The 16,591-nt window shown below is 38.8% G+C and overlaps 1 protein-coding gene across 13 annotated transcripts in view; it reads right to left on the minus strand.

Moving 5' to 3' along the window:
• Positions 1–16,591, minus strand: part of IMMT (inner membrane mitochondrial protein) — a 240,552-nt gene that overhangs the window by 208,275 nt on the left and 15,686 nt on the right. For 4 of the 13 annotated variants that reach the window (XM_059188291.1, XM_059188280.1, XM_059188288.1 and 1 more), the window contains 7 exons: positions 15,834–15,907; positions 14,206–14,395; positions 9,630–9,741; positions 7,544–7,681; positions 7,088–7,183; positions 3,534–3,670; positions 503–606 (listed from right to left, as the gene is read on the minus strand). In XM_059188291.1, the coding sequence (XP_059044274.1) occupies positions 503–606; positions 3,534–3,670; positions 7,088–7,183; positions 7,544–7,681; positions 9,630–9,741; positions 14,206–14,395; positions 15,834–15,907 (851 nt within the window). Of the gene's footprint in view, positions 1–478; positions 607–3,533; positions 3,671–7,079; positions 7,184–7,543; positions 7,682–9,629; positions 9,742–14,205; positions 14,396–15,833; positions 15,908–16,591 lie in introns of those variants that run through there. The other 9 variants (XM_059188281.1, XM_059188292.1, XM_059188282.1 and 6 more) reach the window with 8 other exon arrangements.

Here is a 16,591-nt window from a genome sequence, read left to right on the forward strand (position 1 = left end):
AGTCAAATGTAGGTTTCCAGCATCAGAGACTGATTTTATACTTGGCTTGCTTGATCCTAGTTTTAGCCAAATTCCAGGAATCGAGGTCAAGGTGGCATAAAACTAGACCTACTATTTACTAACTACTTTGATAGTTAAAACAAAGAGACTGTGACATACTCTCAAAATTCTGATAAAACTGCCTAAACCAACCCTGAAAAATCTTGAAATTATGGCAGAATCTCAGTAAATCCATAGAGATATATCACCTAAAAGAAAAACTGCTTTTTATACAAGATCCTTTATATAGGTTTCTGCCAAATTTACTTTGGCCTAATTATATTTTATTCCCTCTCTCCTTTTTAAGCCTCTCTGTTCCTGATTCCGATACAGATCAAGGAGAGGTGAAGGGAGGGAAGGGTTTCTCTGCCTCGTGTTTGTAAACAGGCAATACAAAGAAAACCCAGCCCAAAGAAAGCCACCAGGAGGCCCTAATTACTTGTTAAAGTCCATGAGTAATTACTTGGCTTTGAGAAGGGCATCAGCAGCCTCATCGACTGCCTTTCTGCGTTCCTTCAATGCACCCTCCACTGTGCGCCACTGAGCCGACTTCTTCTCACCTGCAATCTAAACAAAATATTTTACTTATGTAAACATGAATAATCGCTATTACAGTCACAGGATACACCACCGTGGCTAAATTTAGAAACAAGGGCATCGAATTCAAAGGTTAAAAACTTATATATGGCATTTCTTCAGAGTAGGGTCTCTTTTTTTTTTTTTTTTTTTTTTTTAAAAGAGTTTATCCATTTATTTGACAGAGATCACAAGTAGGCAGAGTCAGGCAGAGAGAGAGGAGGAAGCAGGCTCCCCGCTGAGGTGAGAGCCCGACGTGGGACTCGATCCAAGGATCCTGGGATCATGACCTGAGCCGAAGGCAGAGGCTTTAAACCAATGAGCCACCCAGGCGCCCAGAGTAGGGTCTCTTAATCTAAGGTTCATGGTTAGAACCAAGGAAGTCCATGAACCCCATCAAAACCAATCACTAAAACTGTAAAAGACTGTGTTCTAGTGCATATAAGCATCTTCTAAGGAGAGATAATATTTTTATTAGATTCACAAAAGGAGAATATGAAGCAGAAAAGATCTGTAAGAACAATAACTTTATGAATTGTTTATTCTTCAACGAAGCATCATTATTTAAAATTCTCTTAACTGCAGGTCTGTCTACCAAAATCAGTTTAAGGGTAAGCAGAAAGTTTATACATCTGTACAGTCCTTACTCCTTTAAAACATTATCCTAAAAAAATGACCCTCTATAATTGGTAAAGTGAAAATCAACTATTGTCAAACCCACCCCCCGAATTTTGTAAGATGTTAATTTTATATATATACAAAAGTCTTCCTTGAAAATCCTTACAGAGGTCCAAGGATAAGCCATTCTGTGAATAGACACTAGGTTTCCCTACTATCAAAAGGAGTCCAACTGTTTCCAAACTGTTTCCAAACAGGGCTTTGAGAAAGTAATTCTGTATCTATTTTAAGAGCCTTTGTCCATCTGCAGTTTTTTTTTAAAGAAGTTGGAATCCATTTTTAACATTTCAAAACTGGTGTTCATTCATGTTTCTGATAATTTTGTAACACCAGCTAATATCCCCTAGTCTAGTTAACCATTACCGTAAGATGTCCTTTAGTTGTAAAATCTTGATTTCAACAGATTTCATACTATCTAATGTACATACATTACATGCTGTGCATTCATTGGGAAGAGGAAATACCCTCTTATGGAGGCTTTCACCAAAGCAATACCATTGATATTTAAAGCTTCTAATCAATGTCCTTCTGAAACATACGAGTCTACTTTGGTTTGAACCCAAATTCCTGATATCCTACAACTTACACCCTTCTCACACCTGTATAACCGAAATATTAAATATTCTCTGTGTGGTTTCCACTTTCCTGACTGAAATCTAAATTTTTTTCTTGGACATTAAATAAACCAGAATTTTCTTAAAGTTTTTTTTAAAGGTTCTAATTTCTAGTTGTTTACATCAGAGCTCTAACTTTTCTGTGATGTATGTGCATAGGACTAAAGCAACGTGAAGCATGTTTAAATTCTGTAAAAAGCCCACAGTTATAGTGGCAAAGTAACTTTACTTATTGCACAAGGTATTGATCCCTGAGATTCACAGTTCATGTATTTATTTTTACTCTTCAAACAACTTGGTATCTAAATACATTTTTATACACTGAATAACTGAATGTAATTATTAAAACAATTTATTACGTCCCAGTAGTACTGTTTTAATTTATTCTCTGATGTGCTCAATGTAAGTTAAATAATCAACCTAAGCATTTAAAATAGCTGGTTTGGGGGGCACCTGGGTGGCTCAGTGGGTTAAGCCTCTGCCTTTGGCTCAGGTCATGATCCCAAGGTCCTGGGATTAAGCTCCACACTGGACTCTGCTCATCAGGGAGCCTGCTTCCCCCTCTCCCTTTGCCTGCCTCTCTGACTACTTGTGCTCTCTGTGTGTCAAATAAATAAATAATAAAATCTTAAAAAAAAAAAAAAGCTGGTTTGGGGGCACCTGGGTGGCTCTGTCAGTTAAGCACCCAACTCTTGATCTCAGCATCATGGACTGAAGTCCTGTGTCAGGCTCCACACCCAACAAACAAATAAAAATAATAAAAAATAAAACAGCTGGTATTTGGAGGTACGTGGGATTTCCGTTTTGCTTTTTTTGTTTGTTTTTGGAGAAAGAGAGTGTGAGAGGCAGGGTGAAGCGAGGGGTGGGGGGGCAGGCAGAGGGAGAGGGTGACTCTTAAGCAGGCTGGCTCAATGCCCAGCCCAGAGCCGGATATGGGGCTCCATGCTGGATCTCATGACCCTGAGATCCTAACCTGAGCCAAAATCAAGAGAAAATCCCTAACCAACTGAGCCACCCGGGCGTCCCTTGTATTACTTCTTATAACTGTGTGTCAAACTAAAGTATCTTAAAGTAAAAAGTTTATTTTAAAAATGATTGGCTAAAAAATTAAAGAAATTTAAAATGGTCGGTAATTTTTAAAGCAAAAAAAAAAAAAAAAAAAAAGAATGACAATGGGACGCCTGGGTGGCTCAGTTGGTTAAGCAGCTGCCTTCGGCTCAGGTCATGATCCCAGCGTCCTGGGATCGAGTCCCACATCGGGCTCCTTGCTTGGCAGGGAGCCTGCTTCTCCCTCTGCCTCTGCCTGCCATTCTGTCTGCCTGTGCTCGCTCGCTCTCTCTCGCTCTCTCTCTGATAAAAAAAAAAAAAAAAAAAGAATGACAAAATAATACTCAAGCACCATTAAGATATGAGAGCAAATATGAACTAATTATTGTACTGTATCATTATTGTGAGATAAAGCACTATATGAAACTCATTAAAAACAACATGCAAAGATCTTTCCTGTCTTGTTTATTTAAAAAAAAAAAAATTACTCTTGATAGTCTTCACTTAGTGGGAGAAAGCCCATACTAAAAGGAAGAAATCAGTCTTAAATAATACATGGCTATCCATTCTTTGGCTCACCTCCGAATTGTCCATGGCTGTTTTCAAGACATTGGAGTGCGCATTGACAGCTTGCACCGCAGCATTCTGAGCGATAATGGCCTGTTGAGTGATGTGAGCAGTTTGGCTCAGAGCATCTTCTAAGCTCCTGGCTACAGCTGAAATACAAAGAACAGTAAAAAACAAATCCCTCCCTGCTAAATAACTTTACTGTAAACTTCCCTGCTTCTCCTACTGAGTCTTCCTTTGCATTTCCTCAAAAATGTAAAAAACAAAAACAGAGATTTAGAGAATCATTTCATTTGCAAGTATGGTAAAATGTTAGTAATTACTAAATCTGGTGGCCAGACCTATGGGGGTTCATTATACTATTTTTGCTTTTATACACAACTGAATTTTTTCAAAATAAAAAGTATTTTGGGTTTTTTGTTTGTTTTGTTTTCTCCAAGACAAAAAATTGCTTAAAGAAGGCTAGCATATACCTCAATGGGAGGAACAAGTTTAGCACTGTTAGCCCCTATAAATTCAGCATAGCCATCAGCATTGTTCAGTTTAAAGAATGGTCCCATAGATCCACAGGGAAAAAGAGATGCCCATTTCACCTCAGCATGTAGGGATACTCACAGCAACTTATATCACCAAGATATAAGGAGATAACAGACAAACAAGAGAAAGAAAAGGATAAGGAAATAAGGCAACAAAAAAGAAACTGGTTTGGAAAGGACAGTGTTTTCTGTAAAAGAAGTCAAGAAACAAACAGATACCACGATGCAAGAGGCTACAACCTACTAAAATCATATCTCTACATGCTGCTTCAGGAAACAAAAAGAAACCTAATTAAAAATAAATAAATAAAGCAAGGGATGACTCCAGATATAATACTAAAATGGCAAAATGATCATCTGAAGAAAGCAAGCCAGTGAGAAGACTAATTTATCACATATCAGATAATTTTATAAGGGAAAATATATTTGGCAGGTAAAACAAAAACAGAAGGTGATTCTGAGCAAAAGCAGCATAAGCTAGAGATGAACAAATGGAACCTAGGAACCACCTGCGGTACCCAGGCAACAAAGATGAAAGAGAAAGGTGATGAGAAAATACCACACCATGAATGTGAGACTGAGGTTCACCTGAAGACACACGGGGTATGAAGAGAGGGGTACAAAGGAAAAAAGAGGCAGAGAGGGAACATGTATGAGTTAAAGGAGGTGGGGGAGCCTGGGGGGAGACCCCCCGCCCCCACACGAAAGCACAGGTAACAGTAAACCACTTCACAGTGGCCCATAGGCTCAAAGTCTTCTTCAGGTCTATTCACTGTACTTTGGATTCTTCTTTCTCCCTCCCTTTCTTTCTTTCTTGTTTTGTTTTGGCTATTCAGTTGTAGGAGTTGCATATATATTTTGGGTATTAACCCTTATCAGACTTAAGGTTTGCAAATGGTCTCTCCTATTCCACCCGGGTGCCTTTTTGTTTCGTTAGTTGTTTCTTTGCTATACAAAAGCTTTTTTAGTTTGATGTGGTTCCACTTGTTGATTTGGGGTTTGTTTTTTTTTTTTAAGATTTTATATTTGAGAAAGACAGAGAGAACACAAGCACGGGGTAGGGGTAGGGGTAGAATCAGACTCCCTGCTCTGCAGGGAGTCTGATGTGGGACTCAGTATCATGACCTGAGCGGAAGGCAGACACTTAACCAACCGAGCCACCAAGGTTGCCCCTGGTGTTTTGATTCTCAATAAGAACTACAAACACCGGGGCGCCTGGGTGGCTCAATGGGTTAAGCCCCTGCCTTCAGCTCAGGTCATGATCTCAGAGTCCCGGGATCGAGCACCGTGTCGGGCTCTCTGCTCAGTGGGGAGCCTGCTTCCTCCTCTCTTTCTGCCTGCTTCTCTGCCTACTTGTGATCTCTCTCTGTCAAATAAATTTTTAAAATCTTTTTTTTTTTTTTTTTTTTTTAAAGATTTTATTTATTTATTTGACAGGCAGAAATCACAAGTAGACGGAGAGGCAGGCAGAGAGAGAGGAGGAAGCAGGCTCCCTGCTAAGCAGAGAGCCCGATGCGGGACTCGATCCCAGGACCCTGGGATCATGACCCGAGCCGAAGGCAGCGGCTTAACCCACTGAGCCACCCAGGCGCCCCTAAATTTTTAAAATCTTAAAAAAAAAAAAAAAAAAAGAGAGAGAGAGAGATTTAAGAATTACAAACACACACATTTTAAAAGTAAAGCCTGAGAGAAAACTAAGAGGTGATAGAAAAAATTCTTAAAATTTTCACTTTGCCCAAAATGAAAGATAAAAACTGGATGTAAAAAAAGGGAGGGGGGATAATTACAAAACAGCAGACATCACTTTCTTAAATGTACAACTTCAGGGCATCTACATTATAAAAGGTGAAAAGTGAAAAATAAAAACATGAATAAAAAATTGATCTTGATGGGTGCCTGGGTGGCTCAGTGGGTTAAGCCTCTGCCTTCGGCTCAGGTCATGATCTCAGGGTCCTGGGATCGAGTCCCGCGTCGGGCTCTCTGCTCAGCGGGGAGCCTGCTTCACCCCCTCTCTCTGCCTGCCTCTCTGCCTACTTGTGATCTCTCTCTGACTGTCAAATAAATAAATAAAATCTTTGAAAAAAAAAAAAACTATAAAGAACTGCCATAAGACTTTAAAATAAACACCTCAGTCCAGCATAAAGCTACATATCCCCTACTTCCACAAAAATCTTTATACTGCCCAGTACAACAAATGATGTGCCCTACACCTTGTTTAAGACAAGAAAAAGACATTTTTAGATAGATCTCTTTTAAAAACCATCAAAAAGGGACGCCTGGGTGGCTCAGTTGGTTAAGCAGCTGCCTTCGGCTCAGGTCATGATCCCAGCGTCCTGGGATCGAGTCCCACATCGGGCTCCTTGCTCAGTGGGGAGCCTGCTTCTCCCTCTGCCTCTGCCGGCCATTCTGTCTGCCTGTGCTTGCTCTCTCCCCCGTCTCTCTCTGATAAATAAATAAAATCTTTAAAAAAAAATAAAAAATAAAAATAAAAATAAAAATAAAAACCATCAAAAAGTTTAACATAAAATCAAAACTTGAAAGGGAATATGCTTCAGTTAGCTGAAAACCAGCCATGTGCAGAACATTTCACCACCTTCCATCAGATAAGGGGGCTATTAGACAGAGTCCAAAGGCTGGTAATAAACCACAGCAGGTGCCATTTTGACCTATACAAATAAATTTATGAATTAAACAATTAAAAGGCTTTCAGGGAAGTTGCCAAAACATAAACAACTTCTGTTCCACACAACACAAAGAATCTTTAGCACAAACCCTAATAAACATAAATGGATTAAGTACAAGTATTATTTGAAATTTTCTCCAACTATACACTAAGAACAGCCTTTGTTACCCAGGTAAAACGAGGTTAAATGGAAAGAAAACAAATGATGAAATAAAGGCGGTACACAGACAAATGCCACTAAAGAAACCAAACTAGCTGATGGATCAGAAACGTGTGCCGATGGCTGAAGAAGACAGCAACTAATGGAGATGACGCAGAGTGCTTAAGAAGCCGTCTGGTTTACATACACTCAATCTTAACTTGTTCTTGCTTTTCCTGCTGTGCAAGGCGAGCTGCAACTTCTTCGGGTGGTCGCTCCCGTACAGAAGTTGAGGATGCTTCCTCTTGCAGCAAAAGTAAATAAGAGGAAATCAAATTTCAGCACAGAATTTCAACAGCTCAAAGGGAAATAAAAACACCATCGTGTGTACTTGCCAGTTCTATCAACTGAAGGCATTTTTGTCATTAGGATTCTAAAACGACATCACCAGTCAATGATTCCAACTGAAGAAATAAGGGATCAGCTCTTAAACCTCTTGCTTTCAGAGATTTATTCAGACTCTAAAGTTTAAAAAAATTCCCTAAGCCAGTCTGCAAATAAAACCAGTATAAGCGGGTACTTACATATTGTCTGGAGGTTGCCTAGGCATTAAAGAGTTCTGATGGACAAATCATTTACAAAACCACAAATATAAATAAACTACCTGAAGCTGCAGGCTTGGGCTGCCCTTCACCAATTCCAGGGTGCTCAGTTTTTATAGATTCCTCATGCTGAACCGCAGGGGCTGGGACTGATGGTGTATCACCTGCTGCAGAAATAATTTGAGCTGCCTCTGTAGGTCCTACAAATATATGTTACTCATGGTATTTGTAATCTCCTGGGTTAACACAGAAGAACACAGGAATCTACTACAACTAGCACCCACTTCACATCTGCCTCCTTACAGACACAAATGCAGATGCTGCCACTACTCAAACAGGCAAGGAGACTACGGCCCAGTCCCCCAGAGACACAAACCCACACAAGATGGACAAGAGGGGAAATGCACAAGAGATCCCACTTGCATTTTAAGCACCATGGTTCTCAGGCAGGGCTTCTAGTAACATACTAAATGGTATTAAATATTAACATATGGGAAGTGCCCGGAAGATTTACATATTAACAAAGGAAAAACAGTATTAACAAAGGAAAAGTATTAACAAAGGAAAACAGGACCTGTAATGAAGAAGGTAAACAAAACAAAGTATTCAAAAGATATTTTTTAACTGCTCTGAACAGTGTAGAGATGATACAAGAGGTGTGAGCAAGAACAGTATGACAGTTTTAAACACAAAAGAAGAAAGGAAGACTGGAAAAAATCAAGAGTTTATAAACAAGTGCTGGGAAAGAAAATAATTAATCCAAAAGGTAAAATAGAGGAGGAAAAAAGAGGAACATAACAGAGAAAAAAAATTAAATAAACTGAAAGTCCCATTTAAAAGATGAAGCTGGATTACTGCAAGGCCTATTACCTGGTCTCCCTGCTCTGCTCTTGGTCTCTTTATCTACTCTCTGCAATAGCCACTGATCTTATTAAAATAAAAATCAGGTATCAATCCTTTGGCTCAGAACCCTCCTAACACCTTCCCATCTCTCTCAGAATATGAAGCAAAATGCTTATAATGGCCTCGAAAGCCTGCCGCAATAGGCTTCCTGCTTCCTCCTGACCCCATTTTCTACTATTCTTCCACTCCTGCTTCATGTGCTCCTTATTAGTTAAATATACTAGGCCTTGGCACGAGCTAATCCCTCTGCTTGATGCTTTTCTTCCACCAGCCTTGTAGACCTGCCTTAATCCCTCATCGCTTTCTAGTCTTTCCTCAGATGACACCTTTCAGATGATACTTTCCTTACCCCCTGTGTTTTAAATTGCAATATTCCCCCCAAAACATCACTTCTGACATCCTATATATTTTACATATTATTTATGTATGATCTTCCTCCCCATATCCCACTAAGAAATATTTGCAGAGTTTGTGCTTTTTTTTTACTATTTTGTTCATTGCTATAGCCCCAGTGCCTAGAATGTGCCTACTATGTTTGGCAGATAGTAGACAATCAATGAATATTTGCTGAATGAAAGAAAGTCAAGAGGTTTAATCAAGGAGAAACACAGAAGTTGAAATGTTTACTGAGCAGGTTAGAGTTAGGTAAGTGTCATAAATTGGGACAGAATTACTGGCAAATCATGAATTGGGGAAAAAAACTCCCCCTTGGGGCGCCTGGGTGGCTCAGTGGGTTAAGCTGCTGCCTTCGGCTCAGGTCATGATCTCAGGGTCCTGGGATCGAGTCCCGCATCGGGCTCTCTGCTCAGCGGGGAGTCTGCTTCCTTCTCTCTCTCTCTCTGCCTGCCTCTCTGCCTACTTGTGATCTCTCTCTGTCAAATAAATAAATAAAATCTTTAAAAAAAAAAAAAAAAAAAAAACTCCCCAGACCACAGCTATATCACTGAGAAGAGAAGAGAAAAGCTAAGAGTCAGGGGTAAAATATAAAGAAAAAGTGTTGGAGGCAAGACAATTCTTGCCATTATCCTCACTGAATAGCTATTCACAATAAAGTCCAACTCCATATCCCACTCAACTCCTAAAAGGAGTGTTAAATGATAGGTGTAAACACTTCTTTCCTGGTAAGAACTAGGGACCGGAAGAGTGCTTCCTGAGGTAGGAGCCCCCTCTTGACCCTGGGTACAAATTCATTAAAACAATCTATTTATCTATAATTTTTAAAAAACTGATTCTAAGTATAGGTACCTGTTGTTAAAGCTGGAGTGTCTCCCTTCTGTTTTTGGAGTTGTGAGGCAGGCTGTTTAGACTCTTTCATTACCTCTGATACACTGGAGATTTTTAGTGGACCAGATTGCATCTTGGAAATAAAAAACACATAACACTTCAGATATAATACTGTTGTTTTTTTTTTTTAAAGGCAGCACAGAATAACTTGTATTATTTCAAAAGTCAAGTACCTCAGGCTTTTTATATAAAGTTAACACTTCACAGTATTACATATTTTATTAATCACAGTAAGGTAAGGTAAGTCTTCATTTTAGAAAAATGCAACCCAAAAACTTCATGCCAAATGACTGGCCCAATTTTCATAGTACCAAAGGCTTCTCTTAGGGCAACTAATAAAGTATATGTTGCAGAGCCTTCCCTTTTAACACCATTTCTTCTATATATACAACATTGAGAGCACCATTTCCATCTGCTTCTTAAATCCAATTTTGTTGCCTTGTATATATATTCAGTTAGAAACAAATAATTTTCAGAGGCTCTGAGTAAAACCAAATGTTAGCTTTGTTTCCTTAATCTCCCAGATTCATGCAACCGTACACTGAAATACAGGATCCTATTGTAATGCCTGATTTTCTCTTTCTCAGTTACCACCTGCCTTAAGTTTAAGACCCTGTTCATTAAAGGACTGCCGTTATAATGCGCTGGCAAAAATTACTAAGTAACAGAAATATTTTCATTTACCACCTGTGATGTGCCATTTTTTTTGCCAGAACTTGGTAATGGAATGCAGATATCTCAACGACTACTCAAATATAAGAGCAATAATTTTGAACTTTGTCACTATCAGAAATTAGAAATATGTGCATTTTCTTTTAGTAAAATTTTATCATTTAAATCATGAAATACATGCTCCTTATAACAAGCAAAATAATATCAAGACATATTAATGGTTTTATTTTGCTTCTTTACTGCTTTTTTCCTTTCCAGCACTCAGAAGGTAACCACTGCCAATAGCGTGAAATCTATCCTTCCATCCCTGAGCATAAGCTCAGGAATATACACATATACAACTTTTCATTTTTTTAAACAAAACCAAATAAGGTTGGTTATATTATACAAATTACCATGTAACTCAGTTCTTGGTTTTATTTTCATTTAATAATCTATCATGGACATTCTCTTCCAGATCAAGCAATGATTTTTAGTTCCATAACATTCTAATTTAATTGTATATTTTAATGTATCTGCAAACCCTAAAATTTTATCAATTACTCTCCTATGTTTGGAAAACAAGCTTGTTTCCTGCTTTTTTCATTGTTAAACATCCTTGTCCAGAGTGCCTGGGTGACTCAGTCCATTAAGCATCTGCCTTCGGCTCAGGTCATGATCCCAGGGGCTTGGGACGGAGTCCCTCATACAGTTCCTTGCTCAGCCAGGAGCCTGTATCTCCCTCTGCCTGCCATTCCTCCTACTTGTGCATGCATGCTCTCCCTCTCTGACAAATAAATAAATAAAATCTTTAAAAAAAAAAAAAAAATTCCTTGTCCATGCAACTGGAAAGCACTGCAGTGGTATCTGTAGCATAGTCTGCCAAAAGACAAAGTGCTAGGTCAAAAAGGTTATATATTTTTAACAGTTACTAACAGATCGCTTTAGCATAAGGTTCTACCAACTCACACTCTCCCAATAAATGTGTGTGTTATGTGTGTCTGTGTATAAATAAGACCTATTTCCAGACTAAGTTTTTCTATTCTAATTTCTAATCCTGTGTTAAAACCTTACCGTTCTATTAAAGTATGATTATAATAAAGTCCATTATCTGGGAAAAAAGTGTCCTCTGACTCCTCCCTAACCCAACACAGTTTTGAAATGTGCTTGGCTAGTTTAGTACATTATTTATCCTTTCATATGAATTTAAAAATCATCTTATCTGATTCCTCAACCTCTAAAAAAAATTCATTAGAATTCTTATTAGGTGTATGTGTAAATGGTATGGGTGTGTTGGGGGTGTGTGTGTCAGTGTCTGTGTATACAAATGTCATTTCTCTCAAATATATACAAATTTAAGGGAAATATAAGAGAAATGCATATATTTGAGAAAAATGACATTTTTATATTAACTCCTATCCAGAACATAATATTTATCTCCGTTTAGGCAGGTCTTATTCCATGTCCATCAAAAAGATTTTAAGTTTATCCTCTCTCAGTATTTATTATCTTGTGCATAAATAATCATGTCGGCTCCAAAACGATTATCATGAAATAAAATGCAGTTTCTAAAAGCAACAAGTTGGGCGCCTGGGTGGCTCAGTGGGTTAAGCCGCTGCCTTCGGCTCAGGTCATGATCCCAGGGTCCTGGGATCAAGTCCCGCATCGGGCTCTCTGCTCAGCAGGGAGCCTGCTTCCTCCTCTCTCTCTCTCTCTGCCTGCCTCTCTGCCTACTCGTGATCTCTGTCTGTCAAATAAATAAATAAAATCTTTTAAAAAATAAATAAATAAATAAAAGCAACAAGTTGGTAACGATGCACAAGAGTAGAGAATGAATAAATGGTAAAAATTAAAAAACAAAAACACTAACTACTACTGTAATCCAGAGATAAGAAAATACACTTTGGTGTATGTAGTGAAGGATATAGATCTTGAAGAGAACATTAGTAGGCAAAAGAAAAGAAGCCGCTCTGGGTACGAGCCCGCAAAGGGAAAAGTTGTGCAAGTTGAAGTGATCTTTGATTAGCTCTCTGCTTTAACACTGGCCCTTGGAACAGTGTCTGGTATATAGTAATCAATTTGACTGACATTTGCTGAATAAATGAATGGAAAGCACAAGGCATATTTATAAAGTAAACTGACATGAAGCTAAGGATTTATGTGCAGAACCATTTAGAGATAAGGCTGGAAAGGTAAACAAAGAGCCAGACTGCCAAGCTGTGTTAAATGTCAACCTATAAACCAGCAAAAACCATAAACTACAGAATAAAGTAACAAACAGCTAGCTCCTAGGCTAACCTTTAACCACCCCTGGCTTTACTCTCTTCATGCAGAACATGAAACAATGTCTAAAGTCTCTGTTGTCAGTCTTTCAAATAATAATATATAAAAATCAATGATAAGTGGTATCATGAAAATATCATAAAAATGTGATAGCACTTATTTTAGAAAATTCTCTGGTATTGCTATGAAGATAGCCTAGATTATGGTAGAAGAAGAGATCTCAGGGGCGGAGACTGGGAGGAAAGTCTTGGCTGGGGCAGGAAGAAACAGGTCTAGTTTGGATACAAAGTGATAGAGGTCAGAAATGGGATGACAGTTGTAATGCAAGAAAAAAATGGGGGCGCCTGGGTGGCTAAGTGAGTTAAAGCCTTTGCCTTCGGCTCAGATCATGATCCCAGGGTCCTGGGATCGAGCCCTGGATCAGGCTCAGCAGGGAGCCTGCTCCCCCTACCCCGTGCATGTCTCTCTGCCTACTTGTAACCTCTGTCTGTCAAATAAATAAATCAAATCTTTAAAAAAAATAATAAACATCGGAGATTAAACAAGATACGGTTGCTAACAAAATATAGGCAACTATGAAGGTGAATCTAAGAATTTTAACCTAACTATGTGACAGCATGATACTATCTGTAACACAAAAAGAGCAAAGCAGAAAAGTGTAACTTTTGAGGTGTCATGTAGGCTAAAACAGACCCAAGATTTTAGAATGAATCCACAGAATTTCGTTCCTTGACTACTGAAGCTACAAAATGGTTACTCTTGGCCAGCACAGACATTTTAGTTCATATGGAAGAATAAATGATGTGGAAGACTATTCTGAAAAAGCATGACAGAGTAAGGGGAAGGTGTTACAGGACACTTGCTTTTCTAAGTATTAAGGCTGTTATAGGACTGACCTCTAGACTATGCTAGCTACTAGAGAAAAGAAGTCCACCCAATTTTTAAGAAAGTACTGATCAGCCATGTCCAGCCTCACAGCATAAAGAAATATCCAAGACCAAATCAGCAAAAATCCAAGCTCTCCTCTGTAAATTTTTTCAAGGGGTTTGTTTGAATGAACAATTATTTAAGATGTTTGAAAAATTTTTAGGCCTGGGGGGCGGGGGGTAGGTTCAAACTCTGAATATGTACAACGTTCCAGAAATATCAGAAGGTATTTCCGTCAACCGATCAGTAAGTAGCTGAAAATTCTGTGACTCTTGTTTTGTGGTCTAGAAAAAGCCACTACTAACTATATCGCCTTGGATTCTGTGTCATGACCATTCTATGCTTACGTTTTAGTGCTGTAAGTCAGAACCTGAGAGCTGCAACAGTGTAAGCTGCCACAACCATCCTCCATCCACAGGACAGCCACAGTTACCTCTGCCCAAACAGCCTCTTCCATTTACCCTCATGTGCCACGCAATCATTCTATGTAGGGGGTAGTAAATGAGAACACTTAACTTGGAAGGGATGAAAATCCAACTCTACAAATTAATGTTAAAGGAAACTAGTAAACACTTATCTGGCCAAGTTCTACTGAATTATAAAATGTTTTCAAGATGAAAACAACCTGCTTTTACTAGTCCATAGGAAAAACTGAAATATTGTTTAAAACTCTTACCGGCTTCTTTGGCAATGGAACAGGATAAGGTGGGGAACCAAGAACCATCTCAAAGAGTTTGTCTGAGTAAGGTATGGTTTTCTCTACACTTTCCCGGAAATGGGAATCCCATTTAGCATACAGGATAGTGCCACCAATACCTCCACCAACAAATAAAAGGCCAGCACCAGCAATTTTGCCAGGAGACAACCTAAGTGAAAGAAATAGGAAACACATTCATACTTCTTGCCTCTCCCAAACCTACTTCCTTAGACCAATGTAAGAATCTCAAAGACCCCTAAACTCTACCCATCTACTGCTGACTCAGATGACAGCAGCCAAGTTTATTATTACAGCTGCACATCACCTTTCCTTCATTTGCTTTAAAACAGGTTTGCAACAGAAAACAACATTTACGTACGGATAACTAGATTTTTTTAAGTACAGTAATATCTAGAATAGGAAGAATGAAGTAATCTACATTGTAACAGTTAAAATTCAAGATGTTCACAATCATGAGATTTCCCTTGAATCCAAAAAAAGCAGCATCACTTTATTTTAATTAAAATATAACGTATTATTTGCTTCAAGGGTCAGGTCTGTGAATCATCAGGCTTACACACTTCACAGCACTCACCAGAGCACATACCCTCCCCAATGTCCATAACCCAACTCCCTATCCCTACCCCTTCAACCCCCCAGCAACCCTCAGTTTGTTTCCTGAGATTAAGAATCTCTGATGGTTTGTCTCCCTCCCAATCCCATCTTGTTTCATTTTTCCTTTCCTACCCACCAAACCCCCGACCCTGCCTCTCAAATTCCCCATATCAATCACTAACTTTTAAAGTTCCTCTCCCCTTAATAAAACATTTCTGTGAATAAAACAAAATAAACCCTTTACAAAAGAAAGACAATAAAAATATCAGATAAAACAAATACTTTTAAAATTACAATATGCTGGGGTGCTCAGTGGGTTAAAGCCTCTGCTTCGGCTCAGGTCATGATCCCGGAATCCTGGGATGGAGCCCCACATCGGGTTCTCTGCTCAGCAGGGAGCCTGCTTCCTCCTCTCTCTCTGCCTGCCTCTCTGCCTACCTGTCTGTCAAATAAATAAATAAAATCTTTATAAAAAAAATTACAATATGCTGAGCTCTGGATATAAATCTATTAGCCACAGAACGGAAGACAGCGGGGCGCCTGGGTGGCTCAGTGGTTAGGCCGCTGCCTTCGGCTCAGGTCATGATCTCAGGGTCCTGGGATCGAGTCCCGCATCGGGCTCTCTGCTCAGCAGGGAGCCTGCTTCCTCCTCTCTCTCTCTCTGCCTGCCTCTCTGCCTACTTGTGATTTCTCTCTGTCAAATAAATAAATAAATAAATCTTTAAAAAAAAAAAAAAAAAAAACGGAAGACAGCACATGAGGGAGGGAGGTTGTCTACCTTGTATGCCATCTAAATACAAAAGAACCAAAAGGAGCATCATAACAGATTTTCACCTACAAATAAACAATGCTCCAAATATTAGAGCAAAGCTCCAGTGTTTGTACCCCTTAACAAAAAAGATTTTAAACAGCTATTCCACATTCATGGAAAACAGATAAATGTCTCTTTACACACAGTTAAAAGCCCATTTACAGGGAGACACACCACATACCTAGAACCGCCTGAAGTAGAATATCTACGGCACGGTCGTAATGGACGGAGGACAAACTTCCCACAGAGACAACTCTAGAGAGGAAGGAGAAAACATCACAACCAATGAAGAAGGAATCTGGAAAGCTTTTAGGGTTGTAACTCAGGTGTAATATTTTTATTACACATGTCTTTGTTAAACAAAAAATTATTTTCAGAAATCAATTTACCATGGAACACTCTTACAGGCCCTTAACAATGACGCTTTCAGTATCCCAAGGCTCGTATAAGATTATTTTTAAGATTAAAAAAATGATTATCAGATTATGATCAATCAGCACTTTAAAGTGTTATGTACACTAATTATTTCTTGGATATGACTGGAATTTGCCATATGCTTTTTCAATTGGCAAGAAAAAAATAAAACAAAAGTATAAAATATTATTTTTACTTGGTAAGCTTAATTTAGACATCTGAAAAATCACCCACAGGAAACACTGCATGGTAGGATGTGTATAAATCCACTCGGGAGAGATCCAATCTTAGCTTAACTTATCTAGAAAACCAAATTTCCCATCTGTAAGGTAACTATGGGACCAGCCAGTCATTTCCTAGCAGCAGTCATTTAAATCTAAAAGTTCATCTTGGGGAGCACCTGGGTGGCTCAGTCAGTTAAGTGGCTGTCTTCAGCTCAGGTCATGATCTCAGGGTCCTAGGAGAAAATCTTTAAAAGTAAATAAATAAATAAAAGTTAATCTTGGTTTGCCTTAAACTAAAAGT

This window comes from Mustela lutreola, chromosome 9 (assembly GCF_030435805.1).
Source record: "Mustela lutreola isolate mMusLut2 chromosome 9, mMusLut2.pri, whole genome shotgun sequence".
Taxonomy (NCBI): domain Eukaryota; kingdom Metazoa; phylum Chordata; class Mammalia; order Carnivora; family Mustelidae; genus Mustela; species Mustela lutreola.